The sequence below is a fragment of the Chanos chanos genome, chromosome 6 (genome assembly GCF_902362185.1).
Source record: "Chanos chanos chromosome 6, fChaCha1.1, whole genome shotgun sequence".
NCBI lineage: Eukaryota > Metazoa > Chordata > Actinopteri > Gonorynchiformes > Chanidae > Chanos > Chanos chanos.
In genome coordinates, this window is record NC_044500.1 from 1,842,501 (window position 1) to 1,865,000 (window position 22,500).

A 22,500-nucleotide genomic window follows, 5' to 3' on the forward strand; every position below is an offset into this window, starting at 1 on the left:
TTCTACAGCCATGCTGGACACACAGTTTTTCGTTGTTGTTGTTTTTTTTAAAACTCTTTTAAGCTAATATGCAGGCCTTAGGTTCTGTTGATGTGTGTGTGTGTGTGTGTGTGTGAGAGAGAGAGAGAGAGAGACTCTTAGGGTCAAAACACCACATCCTGATTAGGTTTTCACAGATAATAGGTCATCCTCTCCGTCTTGTGCAGGCAAGATGCTAGTGTGCACGCCGTGTGAAACCATAGCAATGCTAAAGACACTGCTAATCAAGGTTACTGGTGTTCACGCCATATGAAACCATAGCAATGCTAAAGACACTGCTAATCAAGGTTACTGGTGTGCACGCCGTGTGAAACCATAGCAATGCTAAAGACACTGCTAATCAAGGTTACTGGTGTGCACGCCGCGTGAAACCATAGCAATGCTAAAGACACTGCTAATCAAGGTGCTTTAGCTGCAGATGAGACAGAGAACGTTATGTCCTGCTATGGGGCTTCAAAAGGCCCCAGAGAAAAGAACAGCTCGTGAGAATGAGATGAGGCCAATGATTCATCTATCTGCATGGGTCTGTGTGCGGTGCACCTTTGTGACCAGTGTTCTTGTCCCAGTTGACTGTGGTGAGCCGCTGAACAGGGCTGCTAAGCAGGACACTCTTTTGAGTCGCGGAGGGACATGAGCTATTGTCCTGACAGTAAGACAAGACTCCCCTTCACCATGTTAGTGAGGTTATCGCCCCAGGCCAAAACCCAGAGTGCATATATATGCATTTGACAGAAACTGCGCCGGATCCATGTTGCTGTATGGTGTGGGGCTGCTGAGCATCAGGAGAACTGTAACATGATTTATGTGAAGCATTAGTCTGAGAGCAGAGTGGGTCTGACAGACTCAGATCTGTGTACGCAAGCTCAAGGTTGCCCACAGAGCACATACAGTTTGAAGACAGACCCAGCAACCAGCAGCATTACCGCTGCAAAAACTGTCGCGATTTCCTTTTTCCTGCTAATACACTTGTGTGTGTGTGTGTGTGTGTAAATGCACAGTAGCATTTCTCTGGGTGAGGGGCATCCCTGACATGGAGTCACCACTTCCTCACAGGTCGCACGCTAGCACACCTGCTTTAGCAGCGCTAGCACACCCGCTGTAGCAGCGCGAGTGCAGAACAGCAATCTTACAGTGCAACTGTAGGCTGACTTACCCTTTCCTGTCCCCTGACCTTTCTATCAGTAAACTGTGTTTTATGTCCGTGAATGTGAACACAGATTAGATGCAAATGAAGTCATGTTTATCTCGCCTCCTCCCCAGTGAGCTCTGTGTGCTGACCAACAAGGCACTGTTCACACACACACACACACACACACACACACACACACGGAGAGAGAGAGAGAGAGAGAGAGAGAGAGAGAGAGAGAGAGAGAGAGAAACCCCTAAGCATGTGGGAGTTAGTTCATCCTGGGAGAGATCCAGAGTAAATTTCTATACAAATGTGGTCGTAAATTGACGTGCTGTAAGCCAATTCAGTTATTGCTTCAGAGCAATACATTAAAGGTCATGTCTGTTCACCGGGAGGAGCAGTGGGAACATTCTTACCAGACGGTCTGGCCGTTACAGAACTAAAACCCCGCCACAGTGAGACAGATGGGACTGATCTGTAGGGGACTGGAGAGGAACATATCCGGGGTCTAAATTCCAGAGCCGATCATGGTCGGTGAATGGTGATTAATGAATAACATGGCTGGTGTTGTGTTTAACATCAGACGAGCCTCCCATTACCATGCAACATCACCAAGTCAGTGTCGAACTTTTCTTCCTGAATGATGTCTGAAAGCAGAAGTCGAGGTTGTCTGAACAAAGAGGTGTGAATGGGGACTTTTTTTAGAGGGGGGGGGGGTTTGCTATGCTTAAAATAAGCCTTGTATTGAGCCCCCACACGCTCAGTTTTTCCGTGAACTTCTGTGGCTATGATAGAGGGCTTTTTTCTTAACATTTGCAACTCCTCACATAACGTCTGATATCTGTATTCTGAGGACATTCAGAGAAGTTAAAGAGTCTAATAACACTACCTGACCCCAGCACAGTGACAGACCGCTGGAAGCTGCAGCTTGTCGTGGTACACGGAGGAGACACCTTTCATTCCTCCTTATCCTGCCTGTCAAGCCAGTCTGACCTGTGTGGGAACTGGGTTCCATTGTTTCTGAATGACACAGTCTTGTGACAAAGATACAAACACTTACACACACACACACACACACACACACACCACACCCGCTGTTACAGATGTTAGTGGAGCATTGTGGCTTTAATGAGCCACCATCTGTGGAACTTAAGATAACCTGCGACAAACAACACACAGCATTCTCTTCTTCGTCACTACCGATTGTTCTTGCTTTTGTTTCTAAATATACACCGCTAAACAGCCATGAGAGGAACCCAGTGAAGGGTCTGTGGGTGCTCCGCTCAGGCCAGTTCGTTTATAATAAATGTCGTGACAAAGAATCTTTACAGAATCTCAGGCCTAAGAATGTGATTTCTGTTTCTGTTTCAAAGAAAGTGACGTACGAAGTCAGAACTGTATGTGTGTCAGCAACAGGGATCACACAGTCCTGTCTGACAGAAGACGGGAAGGTTTCTTTTGAAATCGTAGAATTCTTGGATCAGAGCCCAAACATTCTGCCATCAGCCCTGGGTTCATATAAACAACACTGGACTTGTTGTAACTCTAAACCATTAGAGAAAACTGAACCGGCAAGCAACTGGCATCTGTGTTATGTTTTTCAACAAACAAAATAAGAAGACCAGTCTAGGCCGGCGCAGGAAATGACAGTGTCTTCTCCAATTAGACTCTTTAATGTATACTTGTATTATGGCTTAAGTCATGAAGGCTTCATGTATGTTCGTAGGGTGTGTGTGTGTGCGTGCGTGTGTGTGTGCGCGTGTGTGTGTGCGCGCGTGTGCGCGTGCGTGCGTTCGTGCGTGCGTGTGTGTGCGCGTGTGTGCGCGCATTTGTGCACGTGTGTGTGCATGCGCGTGCGTGTTCGTGTGTGTGTGTGTGCGTGCGTGTGTGCGCGCATTTGTGCGCATGTGTGTGCATGCGCGTGCGTGTTCGTGCGTGTGTTCGTGTGTGCGTGTGCATGCGTGTGTGTGTGTGTGTTAAAGAGAGACTCTCATTCATCCCCAGGTGCAGATTCAAGCCAAACAGGGCAAATACAGAAGTGAGAAAGACCTTGATTATTATCTGTTCTTCACTTCTGTCCTTTCCTTTTCTCTTTTTTTGCGTGTGTGTGTGTGTGTGGAGGCAGTACCAAGAGTAAAAAAAAAAAAAAAGTTAAAATTTGGTTAACTCTTCAGTAGTGTGGAGTTTTATCAGAGGTGGTTAGCAGTGCTAGTGGAAACTCAACATAGTGATCGGGCAGCACAGTTCTTGCTGGACCTCTAAAGGTTCCAGCCACAGTAAAGAGCCAGTCCTCCTACCTTAGTGCTAAAACAAAAACTTTATTCTCTTAGTGCTGTTCAGTGTAACTGCTACTAGACATTAGTGTTTGATTACACGCTTGATTCCGTGTTCCATAGCATAAGTAGAAACCACTGGATACTGTAATTAAGAACTAGAACTTGTAGGATTTTGACCAAACTCTTGTGGCATTTGTAAACCCAGAGTAGGTGAACTTGTCGTGGGTGCAGCTGAAATTGCCACCACATCTGTGGTTTTAGAGGCAAGGGATCCAACAGACAGGATCCTCTCAAAACAAGTCACGTCACTTCTCCGTGATAAACATTAAACAAATATTCATCCAGCCCTGTCCCTGTGACCCGTGTCTGTCTCTCTCTCTCTCCTCTTCCCCCCTGTCTTTCTTCTCTCAGATAAGATTGCCATTAAGTCTGAAACAAACACAGTTTAAGCCAAAACAGGAAAAGCTGGTTGAGTGGCAAATGGTACTTCTATAGAGTTAAGGCCAAATCACACACACACATATACACACACACACACACACACATATACACACACACACACACACACACACACACACACACACACACACACATACACACACACACACACACACACACACACACACACACATATACACACACACACACACACACACACACACACACACATATACACACACACCATTCTTTGTATGCTGTCCAACCCAACACAAGACGTGTTTTTGAACTGGACTGAAAGCCAGTCATGTATGATTAAAAAAAAAAAAATTGAAAAATACATGACTACACTCTGTAACTCTTAGCTCATAAACTGTGATAATGTCATTTCAGAGTTGACTGGTCCACTCCAAATGACACCATAATGCAATAATGCAACATGACGCAGTATGACACAAAGCCAGTAAAAGGGGACTGTATTCAAACACGGAATGTGTTCTGACTACCCTGCATCTCTTTAAGGGAAACATTGCGCTATTTTTTCCTCCGTTGGATGAAAAACAACGTTGCCTGTCTGTGACGTGTTGTTTGTCTGGAGAAATGCTGAAGTATGAGAGGACTGTTTGTCTGCGTCTTCAGACCCTTGGTCACTGACTTTATTTCCGAAGAGTTTTTGTGTGTGTGTGTGTGTGTGTGTGTGTGTGTGTGTGAGTGTGTGTGTGCGTGTGTGTGTGTGTGTGAGTGTGTGTGTGTGTGTGTGTGTGTTTGTCTATTTATACTGTATGTCTGTACTTGTGGTCAAACACGTCACGATAGAAACCAACATGGGCTTAGAGAGGTGACCTATGGAAACCAGTCGCTGTTGTTTATTTGTCAGCAGTTCTCCTGTGTGTGTGTGTGTGTGTGTGTCTCACATCATAAGGCTAACCCCCAAAACTCTCCACACACCCTAGCCCACCCTACACACCCCCTCACACAAGCCCCCTGCACATACACACACAACAGCACAGCCCCAATTACAACTTTCCACTCTCCACCAAGCTGAAGGTCTATTTATAACTCATGCTGTTGTGTTTCACTGAAACGTGTACACCTCTTTAGCTGCTGTGTTGTACATGCATGGACGAAAATGCAGAAGTACCGAAGAAATGTGTAACAGAAGAGAAAAGAAGCGCATAACGTCTGTATATTTTACAGCAGGGAACAAACTAGTCTGTTGGTACCAGGGACTTGACTCTGCAGTTTTACTCTGAGTAGTTTACCCATTGAAGTGCTCAGGTCACAAAAAAAAAAAAACCCTTTGTATATGAGCTTAGTTTTAAATGGAGTCAGCTTCTGAAACCAGCTCGGCTGAAGCTCGTGTCTGTGGCTCCACATGTTCTGTTGCTCATCCCGGGTTTTAATCTGAACTCTCTGCCAACATAAGGGAAACAGCAACACAAAGCGTCCTGAGAGGCTACCATGCCGCCATAATATTCAGCAGCGTTCGGTACAAAATTAATCTGTGGCGCTGTGGCAAGACGGCTGCACTGACGAGAGCTCCGAGTCGACTCAAAGCTGTGTGGATTTACTTTTCACGTCTAGTTCTTACATGATACTGCACTGACACTACACTGGTACATAAAACTGTACATTCCCCTGTACATGTGCAATACCGTTGGTCACACTCGCCACTTTAAGTTGTAACGTTAAGCCTCCTTCACATGTATATTGTGTATATTTCATATTCTAGTTCATATTCTGTTATATTTATTGCGCACCTCCCTTGTACCTTAATTGTTCTATTGCTCATACCTCTCTTTTCTGTTTTCTTCTTAGTTAACTCCTTATTGTCCTACTCTTATTTTTTTAAATCCCTTATTTTGCTCTTATTCTTACTTCTTAGTGTCTTACTCTTTATTTATCTAAATCCGTTACTGTACTCTTATTCTTATGACTAGTGTACTCTTATTCTTACGACTAGTGTGCTCTTATTGCTGAGTTGACCTGTTTCTCTCGTCTCACACATTTCATTGTACCGTTGACCCTGTGTTAACCTACATATGACAAATAAACTCTTAAACTTAAACTTAAGTTAAACTACAGATTTTAAAAGTTAGTGGAGCTCCATCGGACGTAACCGTGAGACGTTCCATCACCACGGTGCTTTCGCCGACACTGGTGGAAAACGCCGTCTCAGACACTGGTTCAGAATCTGGAGGGAGGAGGTCGAGACGGGGTGACCGAGGTCATCGGGTGATTTATCATCCTTTCCGAACCATTCAGAAAGCATTTATGCCGTGTGCTTAGGACTATTGTCATTCTGAAAGAGGCGACGCCCGTCAGGCTAGAAATGCTTCCCCACTGGATGAAGGTGATACTGAGTTTAATGGCTCTGAGTTTCATGGCTTTTGCCTTGCTCTCTAAGGGGTTCAAACAGACAGCAAACGCATTCCACAGTATAAGAGAGATGGCAGAATCCTTCACTGTTGGAAACGAGCTGTTGGACGTGTCGTTTAGGGCGCACGCCTCACATGCGCTCATCTGCTCGTCAAGAACAGGCTGAAGGATGACTCATTCAGTCATGTGACTTTTTTTCCTCTTCTCAGTAGACCACTACCTGTGCCCTTTGCAACGTCGTATTTGCAAACAAGCGTTTTGTTCGGAATCTGAAGTTTACATGCTGCAGTTCAGTCTGAGAGTCTCTGACGACAAAGCCGCATCGATGAAATTATTCGACTGGTATTTATCATCAGCGTCTCCGGTGTTGGTTGTTTGTTTGTTTGTATTTCACGTCGGTGCATAGACATCAGAGTCAAAGAGACTTACAGCTTCACACTTCCAGCAAAAAGTTACACAGAACTGCCAAATTTTAGCAAATGTTCATACATAATTACCAAACTTTTAGTAATGTTCACATATGACACTTCCTGAATTCCAGCTGACGAAAGACTGAAAGGAATGAATGAAGATTTAATTTTTTTTGTTTAAAGCAAAGTTTCAGAGTTTATCTGGGGAACTTCAAGGCTCCTATGCTTATAGGTCTTATGCTCTAACACATTCATAACTAAATAGCGTCCTGGCGCTTTTTCAGCCGTTTCATTATGTTTAAAAACTGTTTCATCGTCAGTAGCATTGGGGTTCATACTACGGCCAGACCAAATTAACGTTCATTCTTTGTCTCTACAGGCTCGGAATTATCAAAGCGGGGAGATGGCAGCTATTAAGATCATCAAGATGGAACCAGGTGAGCCAATATATTCAGAATGAACACTGGAGAGTTGCCTGGAAAACCTGTTCTCAAGATGTTAGCATCTGTGGAGGTGCTCGCTTTGAACTGGAAAATTAACGGCGGTTACCAAAGAGCTAATAAACTGGTCAAGTTGGAGCAAAATTTGAAAGAGAAAAATCACAATCTAGAATTATCATAGAGCTCAACCTTATATGAAATGGAGCATCACATTCTTTAAAGTTCCCGACAAAGCTTCCGTGGTTTCTTTCATGACTTCGGTTTCACTCTCTAAAGGCTCGACAAATCGATGGCTATTCTTTGGACTTGCCATTTTGATGAGCTTCACAAGGAGACCATGAGCAAATTACAAAGATCGTTATCTTTAACCATGCTCCAATGGAGCCTCAAACAGGATAAACCAGAATATTTATTCTCACTCCTTTTTTTTTTACTCCTATTTACTGTTTAGGACAGGGATGTCGTAAGTAACAGAGAGGAATTTGGGAAGTTTTTGAGTGACCGACATCAATACCACTGGGAAGGAAGAGGGGAGCTGGGTTAAGGGACCTCAGGTTTTCTAGTTCCTGGTTCAGCTTTATTCAGTGCCAGTACTACCCAATGGGATTTAGTCAGAAGGAGCAGGTCAGAGAGCACAGGGACGGTGTACCTCAGAGAACTGTCCCTGGACCACTCTCATTCCCGGTGTACATTAGTGATTGAGAAAGAAGAATGTTAATTGTTATGGTCATGGATGTGTGTCAGATAAAGACAGTGATCAGTGGACAGTTGGCCAGTCACCATTCTTCTTGGCTAAAACAGAACTGGAATGGTTCGGCTCCCAGATGAAGCAGGGAGAGAAAGCCTGGCTGGAATGTTATGGGCAGAGATACTCCTAATTAGGAGTGCTGGACAGCCATAGAAAACAATCATGATAATTCTAACCAAAATGAGTCAAAACATAAACATATTGGTCATTAAATACGAGTCAAAATTTTGATATGATCAAGGGCATCTTTGCTGCCTTATTTGATGCCCCAGGTTCATTAGCTGCTTCGATCATTGAGTTACCAAATCCTCTGGAACCAGTTCACCAGTGTGACTGGCTCCATTCTCTGGACCACTACCACACCTCTCTGTTTAATTAACTAAACTGGTTCAGCGTATCATTGGGAATTTGACAGCTCAGACTGGGATTTACAGTCATGAAGTTAGGTATGGTGCTGTCCCAGAATATGCCGTCGGTTTAGTTCTGTCAGAGAGGGCCCTCATCACTCAACGGGGGGAAGTACCATTCATGTCATGCAAATCAGATTTAGCATCACTACTTCTGAAAGAGCTGTCTGACGTACTGCCACACAGTATGTCTTTCTACTCCAAAATCTCTTTCATGTGTAAACAACTCTTTCATCTACCACATTTTTATTACTAAGCGTTGTTAACAATAACGCAGTTTTCTTGCTGTAATGAAAGTGTAAGAGTTTGTCGGGGCTTTTTGTTTCGGGTTTTTCTAATCTTTGCAACACTGTGTCCAGTTTAACCAGATGGTGCCTGTTTTGGAAACGATCAGATAAATGAAATGTCTCCATTTGTATGGATATGTCGGGGCACACACAGTGTTTTGGTGTCTGATGTGGTGATAAGTTTCTTTGAGAATTTAAAAAAAAGAAAAGGTATTAAGGCATTTTAAACAAAGACTAACCACATCCTATACAACCAGCTACGTTCTAATACAAAACAATAGTACATACAATTAAATTATGGTAGCTCATTATATTATCATAAAATGTCACCAGATTGTTCCATAATCGCTGCATTTCATTAATAACTGAAGCCACTGAGCTACTGACGTTCATTTTGCGCTTTGCCAGATTTGATTATAACACTATAAAACACTATAAAAGTAAGAACTCAGTTCCGTTTAGTGTTCTGAGTGTATGCTCATCTCTCCGGCGTGCCCGAAACCGGGACCTTACGTTTTCTCATTTCTGCAGTATGAGGATGAGGATGAGGAAGGCATCAAACTGGCACTACATGGCCCTACAAAAACAAACAAAACAAACAAACAAACACACTCAGTGTCTTTTTTTTGTATCTCACAGAGGATGATTTCTCCGTCATTCAGCAAGAGATAGTGATGGTCAAGAGTTGCAAACATCGAAACATCGTGGCATATTACGGCAGCTACATCAGGTAAGGGAGGGGACATATGCACACCCATCAAAAGCTGCTGCTAAACATTGGAGATGTGGCATAAAAATGACATAAGAGTGAACTACCGCGAGAGGTTAAACAACATAGGCGTCGCCAGTCAAACCATAAGGGCGTTTCAGCCTTCACTTGATTGGGATCTGTTTAAAGGTCACTCTGCGAAGGAAACTTAAAAAAAAAAAACAACAGCATGAAATCGACTTTGACAGTGCACACTTACCTATGCCTACCTGTGTAGAGTTCATCAGTAAGCTGGAACCGTCACTCATTCTACCGATGGAATGTTACCAGGCAGTTCTAGAATGTCACACATCAGGACCTCATCTCACCCACTCAGTCACCTACACAAGCACTCTTAGTTTTCGAAATCCAGGAACAGCTCTAGTAACAATGGCATTCTCCCTGACGCTTCTCTGGAAACAGTGGGAGGACTACATACACATCTTTCTATGGTGGTCTTAAGCATGACCATTCAGAGCGTCTGATCCAGCACCAGGACACTCACTGAACTGAGGAGGCACACAGGCTGGACAGAGTGTTAGCAGGATTTTTGTTAGTGCCTGCAGGGAATTGGACCTGCTCTGACTCTCTGACCTCTGTGTGTGTTGTGTGTGTGTGTGTGTGTGTGTGTCACAGGGCGAATAAACTATGGATCTGTATGGAGTATTGTGGTGGGGGATCTCTGCAGGATATCTATCATGGTGAGTACTGTGTGTGACAACGCGTGACAATCAAGTTCAGCCACATGCTAACTGTATGAGTAAGAGCCGCTGGAATTCATGCTTTCACTTGAGGATCACGCTGGAAGTGTGACGTGTACATATGTGCGTGTGCGTGTGTACTGGATAGCTCAAGACTAAACTCACCTGAACTCTAAACTCACTGATCTCTCTCTCTCTCTCTCTCTCTCTCTCTCTCTCTCTCTCTCTCTTTCTCTCTCTCTGTCTCTCTATCTCTCTCTCTCTGTCTCTCTCTTTCTCTCTCTCTGTCTCTCTCTCTTTCTCTCCCTTTCTCTCTCTCTGTCTCTCTCTTTCTCTCTCTCTCTCTCTCTTTCTCTCTCTGTGTCTCTCTCTCTCTGTCTGTCTCTCTCCCTCTCTCTCTCTCTCTTCCTGCTGTACCTCCCATCCCTTCCTCAGTGACGGGGCCTCTCTCAGAGCTGCAGATAGCCTACGTCTGCCGGGAGATGCTGCAGGTGAGGTCATGCTGCCACAGAACCAAATGTTTCTAAAGTTCAAAAGACACTCTGAGCTAGGGGTACACGTCAGAATTGAAGTAGAGAAAAGATCTGACACCAGAGAATCACACACAGGAGAGACTCACCTCCTGTCTCTTCACAGGGTTTAGACTACCTCCACGGACAGAAGAAGATCCACAGAGACATTAAGGTGAGAGCTGGCGGCCACTGACGGCTGGGACTTACATCACACCACTCTGTGTTCACTGCTCCAACAGCAGTGACTCACAGGATAACAACACAACCGCAATGAAACCTCCCTTTTGAAATGTAAAAGTCTTTACAGCAAATCCGCTTTTCTCTCCTTTTATAAACTTAGGCTCTGTTCTCTGGACTCCCTCAGGAGATATGACATGTCTATGTACTGGTGATGCTTTTCTCAATGAATATGCCATAACTGTTCAATATGCGTCACATGTTTATGATAACTTTGTGTTTTTTAGGGTGCCAATATTCTTCTGAATGACCAGGGTGAGGTTAAATTAGGTATGAAATGGCCAGAGTCACTCCTGCACTTAAAACACGCCGTCAACAGGCCAACACAACACTACAGAACACAGCACAGCACAGCACAACAACACACAGCACAGCACAACAACACACAGCACAGCACAGCACAGCACAACAACACACAGCACAGCACAGCACAGCACAGCACAGCACACAGCACAGCACAGCACAGCACAGCACAGCACAGCACAGCACAACACACAGCACAGCACAACAACACACAGCACAGCACAGCACAGCACAGCACAGCACAGCACAGCACAGCACAGCACAACACACAGCACAGCACAGCACAGCACAGCACAGCACAGCACAGCACAACACACAGCACAGCACAACAACACACAGCACAGCACAGCACAGCACAGCACAGCACAGCACAGCACAACACACAGCACAGCACAGCACAGCACAGCACAGCACAGCACAACACAACAACACACAGCACAGCACAGCACAGCACAGCACAGCACAGCACAACAACACACAGCACAGCACAGCACAGCACAGCACAACACACAGCACAGCACAGCACAGCACAGCACAACACAACACAAATAACATATCAACACAACAATGCAATGCAATGGTAAACAACACGTACAACTCATGTGACACACTGTGGACTAGCTGTAGCGCTCAGGTGATGTCCTGTTCAGATGTGTGACAGTAGCTGGGTTAGTGTGTCAGCTCTCATATAACATACGGGAACCATGCTGAGACTGCACTTTGACTCATGTCTCTAGAATTTCAACTTCACCTCAGATCAAGTCAAGGATGTTAATACACTCTTCCTGTCTCTCTCTCTCTCTCTCTCTCTCTCTCTCTGTCTCTCTCTTTTCTTGTCTTCAGCGGATTTCGGGATCTCAGCACAAATCACAGCCACATTTGCACGGCGGATGTCATTCATTGGGACTCCATACTGGTGAGGACAGTCTGCTGTTGGCTATTGTCACTGACCTTATGTGATCTGTCCTGGACAAAATAAAAGTGCATGCATCACCTCTCTCGTCCACAGGATGGCGCCGGAGGTGGCGGCTGTGGAGATCAAGGGCGGCTATAATGAGCTCTGCGATATTTGGTCAGTCGGTATCACTGCTATCGAGTTGGCCGAGTTACAGCCGCCTTTGTTCGATGTTCATCCACTGAGGTAATGCAATCCAACCTGCACGCATGCAAACGCAGAAACAAACACTCACGCTAGCTGAACCACACACACACACACACACACACACAACTCACCAAACACTGCAAAGCTCTAAGGGGCTGGAGCTGTAGGCACACACATCAGACGGTCTAGCTGCTGAAGGCACGTGCGTCAGGGCCCTCTGCTCCTCTAGACTGGCACTCTGATCGGATTTCTCGAAAAACACACGGCAAGCGGCCATCATTCTCTGATTCAGTGTTCAGTGACTATTTTACAGTTAGGAAAAGTAACAACTATGCATACGTCATTATGTGTCTGTTTTAGCATAGCACCGAATAGAACACACACACTGCAACACGAAATATCCTCACATTCACATCCAGGTTTACATGAACCCAGGGCTGACTGCAGTGTGTCTGAACTCTAATCCAGAAATCCACAGATCTGAGAACAGATCAAAACACGTTTTCTCACACCCAGTCTGATATACCAGAACACCCCCCCACAATCTCTCCATTCACCCCCAGTGCCGCTGAAGCCACCAGTGTCTTAATGACTGTTCAGCTGGGATGGCAGAAAAGCATATTGATGACATACTAATGGACCTCATATTAATGACATATTAATGGACCTCATATTAATGACATATTAATGGACTTGAGAAACTTCTCAGATGAACTGAAGGATAACTGACACTGTTAAGTCAAACAGTTTCAAATGTGCTATGTCGAGAGAAAGCGCCTTAGGGCCAGTGTGTTTTCTGTTTACGCTAGTGAATGTTTCCCACTTTTTAGCCATGTAAAACTCACATTAGAATGTCATTCAGACGTCTGAAGCACTGGTGTGTGTGTGTGTGTGTGTGTGTGTGTGTGTAGAGCAGTGTGATACTGTGGTGCTGTGTTTTTAAGCAGTGGTAATTTTAATAAACAGCAGTCAATAAGTATAACTGTTTTTTAAGCAGTGACAGCTTTATGAAAAACAGGTTTATTCTGTTACTGTGTTTTGGTGGTGGTAGTGGTGAGATAAATCAGTGTACTATTGGTGTCACTGTGTTTTTTAAGTAATAGCGGTTTTATAAAACTGTGTAATATTGTTGTAACTGTTGTCTTTTTTTAATGAGCCCGTCTGTGATGCTGTGTTGTAGGGTGCTGTTTCTCATGTCTAAGAGTGGTTACCAGCCACCCAAACTCAAGGACAAGGCCAAATGGTAAGAACCACTCTCTCCCACCTCAGAACCCTGGAAAACAAAACAAACAAACAAACAAGACAATAACCGACTCTGTCAAAAAAGCACAGGTCCATCCTGTTCTATAACTTTATGTGTTCTCTCTCTGTGAAGTCCACCCTGTTCTATAACTTAATATGTTCTTTCTGTCAGGTCCACCATGTTCTATAACTTTATGTGTTCTTTCTGTCAGGTCCACCCTGTTCTATAACTTTATGTGTTCTTTCTGTGACGTCCACCCTGTTCTATAACTTTATGTGTTCTTTCTGTCAGGTCCACCCTGTTCTATAACTTTATGTGTTCTTTCTGTCAGGTCCACCCTGTTCTATAACTTTATGTGTTCTTTCTGTCAGGTCCACCCTGTTCTATAACTTTATGTGTTCTTTCTGTCAGGTCCACCATGTTCTATAACTTTGTGAAGTCAATGCTCATTAGAAATCCCAAGAAGAGACCAAGTGCCAAGAAGATGTTGACGGTGAGTGTGGCCAACAGTATTGTGTGTGTGTGTGTGTGCACGTACGATTGTCTTTCCATGTCTGTATGTCCGTCTATATTCTCTGTCTCTCTCTCTCTCTCCACAGCATCTGTTTGTGACCCAGCCATGTCTAAGGCAGGAACTGACTCTGGAGTTACTGGAGAAGCTCAGGCATCCAGACAAACTCAGAGAATGTATTCAACCTGAGGAGGACGACCTCGAGGTGACTAAACAGTCACACAACCACACAGGGAAAAAAATAGACACATATTGCTACATACAGGCTCATACTAGTCATATGTCACCAGGACATCACAGAATCAGAGAACAGAATGAGGGACAGGGCAGTGATGTCATAATGTGAATTCAACAGAATGAGGGACAGGGCAGTGATGTCATAATGTGAATTCAACAGAATGAGGGACAGGGCAGTGATGTCATAATGTGAATTCAGTAGAATGAAGGACAGGGCAGTGATGTTATAATGCGAATTCAGTAGAATGAAGGACAGGGCAGTGATGTTATAATGCGAATTCAGTAGAATGAAGGACAGGGCAGTGATGTTATAATGTGAATTCAGTAGAATGAAGGACAGGGCAGTGATGTTATAATGCGAATTCAATGGAATGAAGAACAGGGCAGTGATGTTATAATGTGAATTCAGTAGAATGAAGAACAGGGCAGTGATGTCATAATGTGAATTCAGTAGAATGAAGAACAGGGCAGTGATGTTATAATGTGAATTCAGTAGAATGAAGGACAGGGCAGTGATGTTATAATGTGAATTCAGTAGAATGAAGGACAGGGCAGTGATGTCATAATGTGAATTCAGTAGAATGAAGAACAGGGCAGTGATGTTATAATGTGAATTCAGTAGAATGAAGGACAGGGCAGTGATGTTATAATGTGAATTCAGTAGAATGAAGGACAGGGCAGTGATGTTATAATGTGAATTCAGTAGAATGAAGGACAGGGCAGTGATGTCATAATGTGAATTCAGTAGAATGAAGGACAGGGCAGTGATGTTATAATGTGAATTCAGTAGAATGAAGGACAGGGCAGTGATATTATAATGTGAATTCAGTAGAATGAAGGACAGGGCAGTGATGTCATAATGTGAATTCAGTAGAATGAAGGACAGGGCAGTGATGTCATAATGTGAATTCAGTAGAATGTTCAGCTTCACCGGAGTCCGTGGAAGCTTCAGGGCTGAATGTAGTTTGTTTTCTGGCGAATGTTAAAATCAGAATTTCCTCCCTTTCATTTCCTGTGGCCTCAGGTGATTCCCTGTTCCTATGGTAACTGGTTTCTAATAGTAGTTGTTGCTGTCAGTCTTTACAGAGATGACAAGATTTTGCTCTATTTCCTGAGCTCCTTCACATTATCTATGAACTATTAGAGTGTCTGACCTGAGATGAAGGATGTGCTGTTACTGACTTTGAGTGGGTGTGTGTGTAGACTGACATGAATACTCACGGCTCTCTGCCCTACATTAAAGTGTGGTTTTAAAGATCTACGCAGCAGCTTCCTCCCCATTGCATTAACAATACACATATATTTATGGGAGATATAATAAGTACACATACTCCCCTTTAGTGTTTATCCAGACAACCAGAGTAAAGGCATTAGTGAATGTAAAACCAGTGGAAAACAGTGCCCCCTGGGGAGACCCTGTGATAGTGTAGGTGTTAACAGGTCTGTCAGGGCTGTACTGAGGAAATCAATGCTATCAGAGTAACGGTGTGAGTCTGTGACACGTCTGTGCAGTACGACCTTGACATCAGTCATTTTGTCCATATTCAGGTTACCTAATGGGGTGTTTTAAACTGTGTTAACATCCTCTGTCTGTTAGATCATTGTCCCAAGTTCACTGAGGCGAATTCACTCCATCAATCGGCATAACCAGGCAGAGAGGACCAACTCCGACATCAGCTGTAAGAGAACAAATCTGACTGATTCCACTGTGCCTCTCCAAAGACTGAATGTACTGGGGTGTGTGTGTGTGTGCGCATAAGTATATGTGTGTGTGTGTGTGTGTGTGTGTGTGTACATAAGTATGTGTGTGCGTGTGCGTCAGTATGTGTGTGTGTGTGTGTGTGTGTGTGTGTGTGTGTGTGTGTGTGCATAAGTATATGTGTGCGCGCGCGCGTGTGTGTGTGTGTGCATAAGCATATGTGTCTGTGTGTTTGTGTGTAAGTATATGTGTGCATGTGTAGATGGTACATGTGATGGCTTTTCTGTGTATTTTTCAGTGGATCAGATTTACACAAGGAGGCCAGTCAGTATGAAGAATGAATCTCCAGAGGGAACGGTGAGAGAGAGAGAGAGAGAGAGAGAGAGAGAGAGAGAGAGAGAGAGAATGAGAGAGAGAGTGAGAGAGTGAGAGAGAGAGAGAGAGAGAATGAGAGAGAGAGAGAGAGTGAGAGAGAGAGAGAGTGAGAGAGAGAGAGAGAGAGTGAGAGAGAGAGAGAAAGAGAGAGAGAGAGAGAGAGAGAGAGAGGAATTGGTCACAGTAATCTATAATGAGAGCTCATGTTCTCTCACACAGTTACGACCCTCAGTCAGATGTCAGTGGCAGGGCTCCCCTGTCACTCCACCCAGAATGCCAGTCAGGTAAAAACTCTTGTTTGTCATAACACTTCCTGTTTGTCATGACACTTCCTGTCTGCATTCAGTGGCAGTGATAAGAGTTTGTCAGCGACACTGACTCTATCATATCTTCTGTTCTCATTTATCATAACGTGCCCTCAGCAAAGGAGTGAGTCCATGTTAAAGAGAGAAAAACCTTCTCTCTTGGGCACACACAAATACCAGATACTTCCCCTTTGGACATTTGAGTCCATAAGATTGTCCCATGTGGGTTTCCAGGTGACTGAAGATCTCTGGGTTCTGTGTGTTTATAACCAGGCATCTGAATGAGAAGAGACTCATGACTCTACAGCTCACACACAAACACGTTTAATGCCAGTCAGTGTGTTTAAGGCTGATACTAAACTCACACAAACACGTTTAATGCCAGTCAGTGTGTTTAAGGCAGATACTGAACTCACACAAACACGTTTAATGCCAGTCAGTGTGTTTAAGGCAGATACTGAACTCACACAAACACGTTTAATGCCAGTCAGTGTGTTTAAGGCCGATACTGAACTCACACAAACACGTTTAATGTCAGTCAGCGCGTTTAAGACAGATACTAAACTCACACAAACACGTTTAATGCCAGTCAGTGCATTTAAGGCTGATACTGAACTCACACAAACACGTTTAATGCCAGTCAGCGCGTTTAAGACAGATACTAAACTCACACAAACACGTTTAATGCCAGTCAGTGTGTTTAAGGCAGATACTGAACTCACACAAACACGTTTAATGTCAGTCAGTGTGTTTAAGGCAGATACTGAACTCACACAAACACGTTTAATGCCAGTCAGTGCGTTTAAGGCTGATACTGAACTCACACAAACACGTTTAATGCCAGTCAGCGCGTTTAAGACAGATACTAAACTCACACAAACACGTTTAATGTCAGTCAGTGCGTTTAAGACAGATACTAAACTCACACAAACACGTTTAATGCCAGTCAGTGCATTTAAGGCTGATACTGAACTCACACAAACACGTTTAATGCCAGTCAGTGCGTTTAAGGCAGATACTGAGCTGAACTCATCTGAACTGAACTTCATTAAATTGAGTTGAACTAAACTGAATAGTCAATGCTGACATGTTTGTATAATCTTTTTTTAAACACAGTTGACACCATTAATACATTACAGAATTCATTCTTCTGAATGTAAGATGCAATACTGCCATGGTGCAGGAATTGCAAATAAGGCTGAAAACATAGTTTTTGGTTGAAAACTACTTGATTTGTGTCACTGATATGTTTTTTAATTGTAGCACAGTTGTAAAAAAACCCTGTATGTAAAACCATGTATTTAATTTAATTTGCTGTTGATTACTGCTTTTCCTTCAGAGATGAAAGCACAGACTCCGATGACTATGACGACGTGGAAATGTAAGAGTGAATCTTTTCTTTTTCTGAACAGTGAGATATCGTTTAAATAATACAATTACAAAATACAAACCTTAGGCCTTATTTCATGTCTCTCTCTCCCTAGCCCTCCTCATAACTTCACCAGGTAAGCCCCGCCCCCCTGTGTCACTCACGTCAGCTCCGCTGATTGATGAACAGCTTATCACGTGAGGGACAACAGCGCAGCGTCAGTTTTAAAGTCTCTCTCCCTCGCTTTCTCTCTCTCTCCCTCCCTCGCTTTCTCTCTCTCTCGCTCTCCCTCTCTCTCTCTCCCTCTTTTTCTCCCTCTCCCTCTCTCCCTTTCTCCCTCCCTCTCTCTCTCCCTCCCTCTCTTTCTCTCTCTCTTTACAGCGAAACACTCCCAGAGGATGATACTCCCCCTCCTCTCCCGCCTAAGGTGAGAGATTATCCTGCTGTTTATCCAGATATATCACAACTCATATCTCTTATATAATCATAATACTTACCAATATGTGAATTACAAAAAGCTGATCCCAGATCAGCAGTTTGATACATTTGATATACATGTCCCTGGTCTTGAGAAGGGAAATAAAAACGTGTGTGTGTGTGTGTGTGTATGTGTGTGTGTGTGTGTGTGTGTGTCTTTAGCCTAAGATTCGTACCAGTTCTGAAGAGAGTATGGCTGGAGAACCACCTCCTCCTCCGCTACTCCGGACGTCCAGCGGAACACATACCCGCCCCGTGCCACGCCCGCGATCCGTCCGCAACACAAACTCGGGTAAGCCTGCCTCGGGCGGAGAGGATGCCCTGCCTTATGGGAGTAAAGAGGCCCGCCCCTTTTTCCCCAGGCCTTTCAGTGCCGTGTACACTGAGTGCTTGTGTGTTACTACGTGCAGATCCCTCCTCCTTCTCTGGGTATAAGTGTGAGAGTTCACTGGAGCCCCTGCCACCTCAACTGCCACCAAAGAGAGACAAGGGACGTCGCCAGGCCCCACAGGTACACACACACACACGCGCGTGTGCGCACACACACACACACATAGTCACACACACGCGTGCAAACACACACACACACACACAAACACGCACACATGCATACACACACACACGCACACACGCACAAACACACACACACACGCACAAACACACACACACGCAAACACACACACACATGCATACACACACACACACACACACACACACACGCACATGCATACACACACACACACGCGTAAACACACACACACGCAAACACACACACACAAACACGCAAGGACACACACACACACACATATATGTGAACACTCATACCCACATGTGCATATACACACACAAGCATTCACACACGCACATGCACACACACACTAACATACTTGGAGGTCACAGCATGCAGTGGGCAGAGGCGGTCTGGCCAAACTGACTGGGGATGAGGGTTGAATCTGGAGCCGCAGTGACATAGTGCCTTGGTGCTTGTCTGTTCTTTTTTTTGTTTCAGGAACCATCTGATTGTAGTGCAGCGTCAAAGAAACCTCCAGTAAGTTCTGAGAACCATGAACCTCTGCTCCGTAAACAGTGTTAAATAAACTCTAAACCCTCTGCTCCGTAAACAGTGTTAAATAAACTCTAAGAATGTTAATCATGGACTGTGTAAATAATCATAACGTTTAGATAATCTACACTCACCAGAGTTAATGCAATTCTGAGAGCAAGAGAAAAGCTATCAAGTCCCCTTAGAGAGCAACAGTAAATTGTAATTATATGAGTGTTAATTTGAAATCAACTCGGCATAAACTTTACAATAATAACATCTTACAGTTTGTATGACTTGTGTTTCATTAATATGGAAAGCAGTGTAGTGTCTCTGTTTCTAATGGTGTCAGTGTGGGATGCTTTGACCCCTCTCAGATTTTCTTCAGAAAGGTCTTCCATGGTTGTCCTTTAAGAATCAACTGTTCAACCACGTGGGATCACCCCACTACCAAGGGTAGGATCGAGTTCACTTTACCTGCCTGTCTCAGTCAGTGTCTGTCTTCATATCATACGGAGACTCTCCATCGGCTCTGACCTCAGCTGGTGATTTAGATCTGACTTTGTAAGATGAGTCGCTCTGTGGTAAAAAATATTTCGTGTTTTAAAATAAAAAGTGAGAGGAGTGAGAAATCGAAGAGGGAATAATATGCGTAGGTGTGAAAAATATGACATTTATTTCTGGGCTGACCTCTTCCTGTTTTCTGTCTTCTGTCTTCAGATCACCACCTCATCCTTGGTGCTGATGAAGGCATTTTCACTCTAAACCTCAATGGTTCTGAGGCCACTATGGAACTGGTGAGAATTCTGGAACTATTTGTTAGGTTCCATTACAGAATTTTGAGTTATTTTACTAAAGAAGGTGTGAGACTCATAACTGTTCGTAACAGACCAAAAAGAGTGCTTAAACTGAAAAGAGTGCTTGAATCTCTAATGACTTTGCTGAGAATATCCATGCACACATGTAAGGTAGCAGAGGATTACCATAATGTATCTCATCTCACTGAGATGTCTCAAACAAAACAGAAGACGCCATTCTCATTTTCACTGTGTGTAGAAAATTCTCCAGAAAAGGACAAAGCGCTTGACATGAGCAATATTTCAAGATTGTGTGTGTGTGTGTTAGGGTTAGCTCTTGGAAAATGTTATTGCATAACTATCTATTCCAGAACTCTTAGAATAAATTCTCTCTCTCTCTCTCCGTAGCTATATCCTGGGAAGTGTACATGGCTCTACACCATTAGCAATGTTCTTATGTCTGTGTCAGGTAAAACAAACAACCATGAACACACACAAAGGAAACAAGGGAAGTCCTTCTCCTGCAGACACTGACCTCTGTGTGTGTGTGTGTGTGTGTGTGTGTGTGTGTGTCTGTGTGTGTGTGTGTGTGTGTGTCTCTGTGTGTGTCTGTGTGTGTGTCTGTCTGTGTGTGTGTGTGTGTGTGTCTGTGTGTGTGTGTGTGTGTGTGTGTCTGTCTGTGTGTCTGTGTGTGTGTGTGTGTGTGTGTGTGTCTGTGTGTCTGTGTGTGTGTGTGTATGTGTGTGTATGTGTGTGTGTGTGTGTGTGTGTGTGTGTGTGTCTGTGTGTGTGTGTTAAAGGAAAGTCCTCCCAGCTCTACTCCCACTCTCTGAAGGAGCTGTACGAACAGGCGCGGAAAGAGCACCGGATGGTTGCCCTGCCAACCCACAGACTGTTGCCTAGGTAACACGTTTGAAGATAGAAATCGAACAAGTTTTCCTATCACATCCTACAATTGTACACACACAAACACACACACACACACACACACACACACACACACACACACACACACACACATAAAAACACACTTCTACAGCTGAACTAGAGCAACAGCTAATGTCACAGTTACCTAGTGACCCAGTTAAAAACAAGCATTTATACATCCTCTCTCTCTCTCTCACACACACACACACACACACACACACACACACACACACACTCATGCACACATATTTGTTTATGCATGCATAAAAAGGCACATGCATATGTATAATGCCTCCACACACATACGTGTTTTCACTCTAATTGAGCTTTTTTGACCTTTTGTGAAATGGACAGGAAGTTTGCCATCACCAGTAAAGTACCAGACACCAAAGGTTGCAGGACCTGCTCAGTGGGTGAGACAACTCATTCAGCACAAAAACCCGACTAAATCTTTAACCGTATTATTAGGCAGATATTGTAGCCATGTTATTTTAGTCTTTAATGCTCTCTCTCTCTCTCTCTCTCTCTCTCTCTCTCTCCAGCCCAGAACACCCAGAGTGGATGTGTGTTTCTGTGTGGAGCACTGGAGTCCAGTGTGGTGCTGTTGCAGTGGTACGAGCCAATGCACAAATTCATGCTTATCAAGGTCAGTAACCTGAGACCAGACACATCACCTCCACACATACACATACAACACACATATATACACCCTGTATATAACACACACATACACATACAACACACACACATACACCTACAACACGCATATATATAAACAGCATGAGACCAGACACATCACCTCCACACATACACATACAGCACACATATATACAACATGAGACCAGACACATCACCTCCACACATACACATACAGCACACATATATACAACATGAGACCAGACACATCACCTCCACACATACAACACACACGCATACACCTACAACACATACGCATACACCTACAACACACACACATACACCTACAACACACATATATATATACAACATGAGACCAGACACATCACCTCCACACATACACATACAACACACATATATACACCCTGTATATAACACACACATACACATACAACACACACACATACACCTACAACACACATGTACATACAACATGAGACCAGACACATCACCTCCACACATACACATACAACACACATATATACACCCTGTATATAACACACACATACACATACAACACACACACATACACCTACAACACGCATATATATAAACAGCATGAGACCAGACACATCACCTCCACACATACACATACAGCACACATATATACAACATGAGACCAGACACATCACCTCCACACATACAACACACACGCATACACCTACA

At 44.0% G+C, this 22,500-nt stretch overlaps 1 protein-coding gene across 1 annotated transcript in view; it reads left to right on the forward strand.

Moving 5' to 3' along the window:
- The window catches only part of map4k1 (mitogen-activated protein kinase kinase kinase kinase 1), a 27,271-nt gene that overhangs the window by 1,237 nt on the left and 3,534 nt on the right, over positions 1-22,500 (forward strand). Inside the window, exons 2-27 of the mRNA XM_030777031.1 lie at positions 7,051-7,108; positions 9,193-9,283; positions 9,938-10,002; positions 10,438-10,493; positions 10,639-10,686; positions 10,979-11,021; positions 11,898-11,970; positions 12,064-12,195; positions 13,337-13,399; positions 13,811-13,892; positions 13,999-14,115; positions 15,745-15,826; positions 16,145-16,203; positions 16,441-16,505; positions 17,866-17,907; positions 18,011-18,031; positions 18,277-18,322; positions 18,535-18,664; positions 18,783-18,883; positions 19,382-19,420; positions 19,792-19,870; positions 20,135-20,211; positions 20,620-20,680; positions 21,012-21,114; positions 21,493-21,551; positions 21,681-21,784. Of these exons, the coding sequence (XP_030632891.1) occupies positions 7,051-7,108; positions 9,193-9,283; positions 9,938-10,002; positions 10,438-10,493; positions 10,639-10,686; positions 10,979-11,021; positions 11,898-11,970; positions 12,064-12,195; positions 13,337-13,399; positions 13,811-13,892; positions 13,999-14,115; positions 15,745-15,826; positions 16,145-16,203; positions 16,441-16,505; positions 17,866-17,907; positions 18,011-18,031; positions 18,277-18,322; positions 18,535-18,664; positions 18,783-18,883; positions 19,382-19,420; positions 19,792-19,870; positions 20,135-20,211; positions 20,620-20,680; positions 21,012-21,114; positions 21,493-21,551; positions 21,681-21,784 (1,896 nt within the window). The remainder of the gene's footprint in view (positions 1-7,050; positions 7,109-9,192; positions 9,284-9,937; positions 10,003-10,437; positions 10,494-10,638; positions 10,687-10,978; positions 11,022-11,897; positions 11,971-12,063; positions 12,196-13,336; positions 13,400-13,810; positions 13,893-13,998; positions 14,116-15,744; positions 15,827-16,144; positions 16,204-16,440; positions 16,506-17,865; positions 17,908-18,010; positions 18,032-18,276; positions 18,323-18,534; positions 18,665-18,782; positions 18,884-19,381; positions 19,421-19,791; positions 19,871-20,134; positions 20,212-20,619; positions 20,681-21,011; positions 21,115-21,492; positions 21,552-21,680; positions 21,785-22,500) is intronic.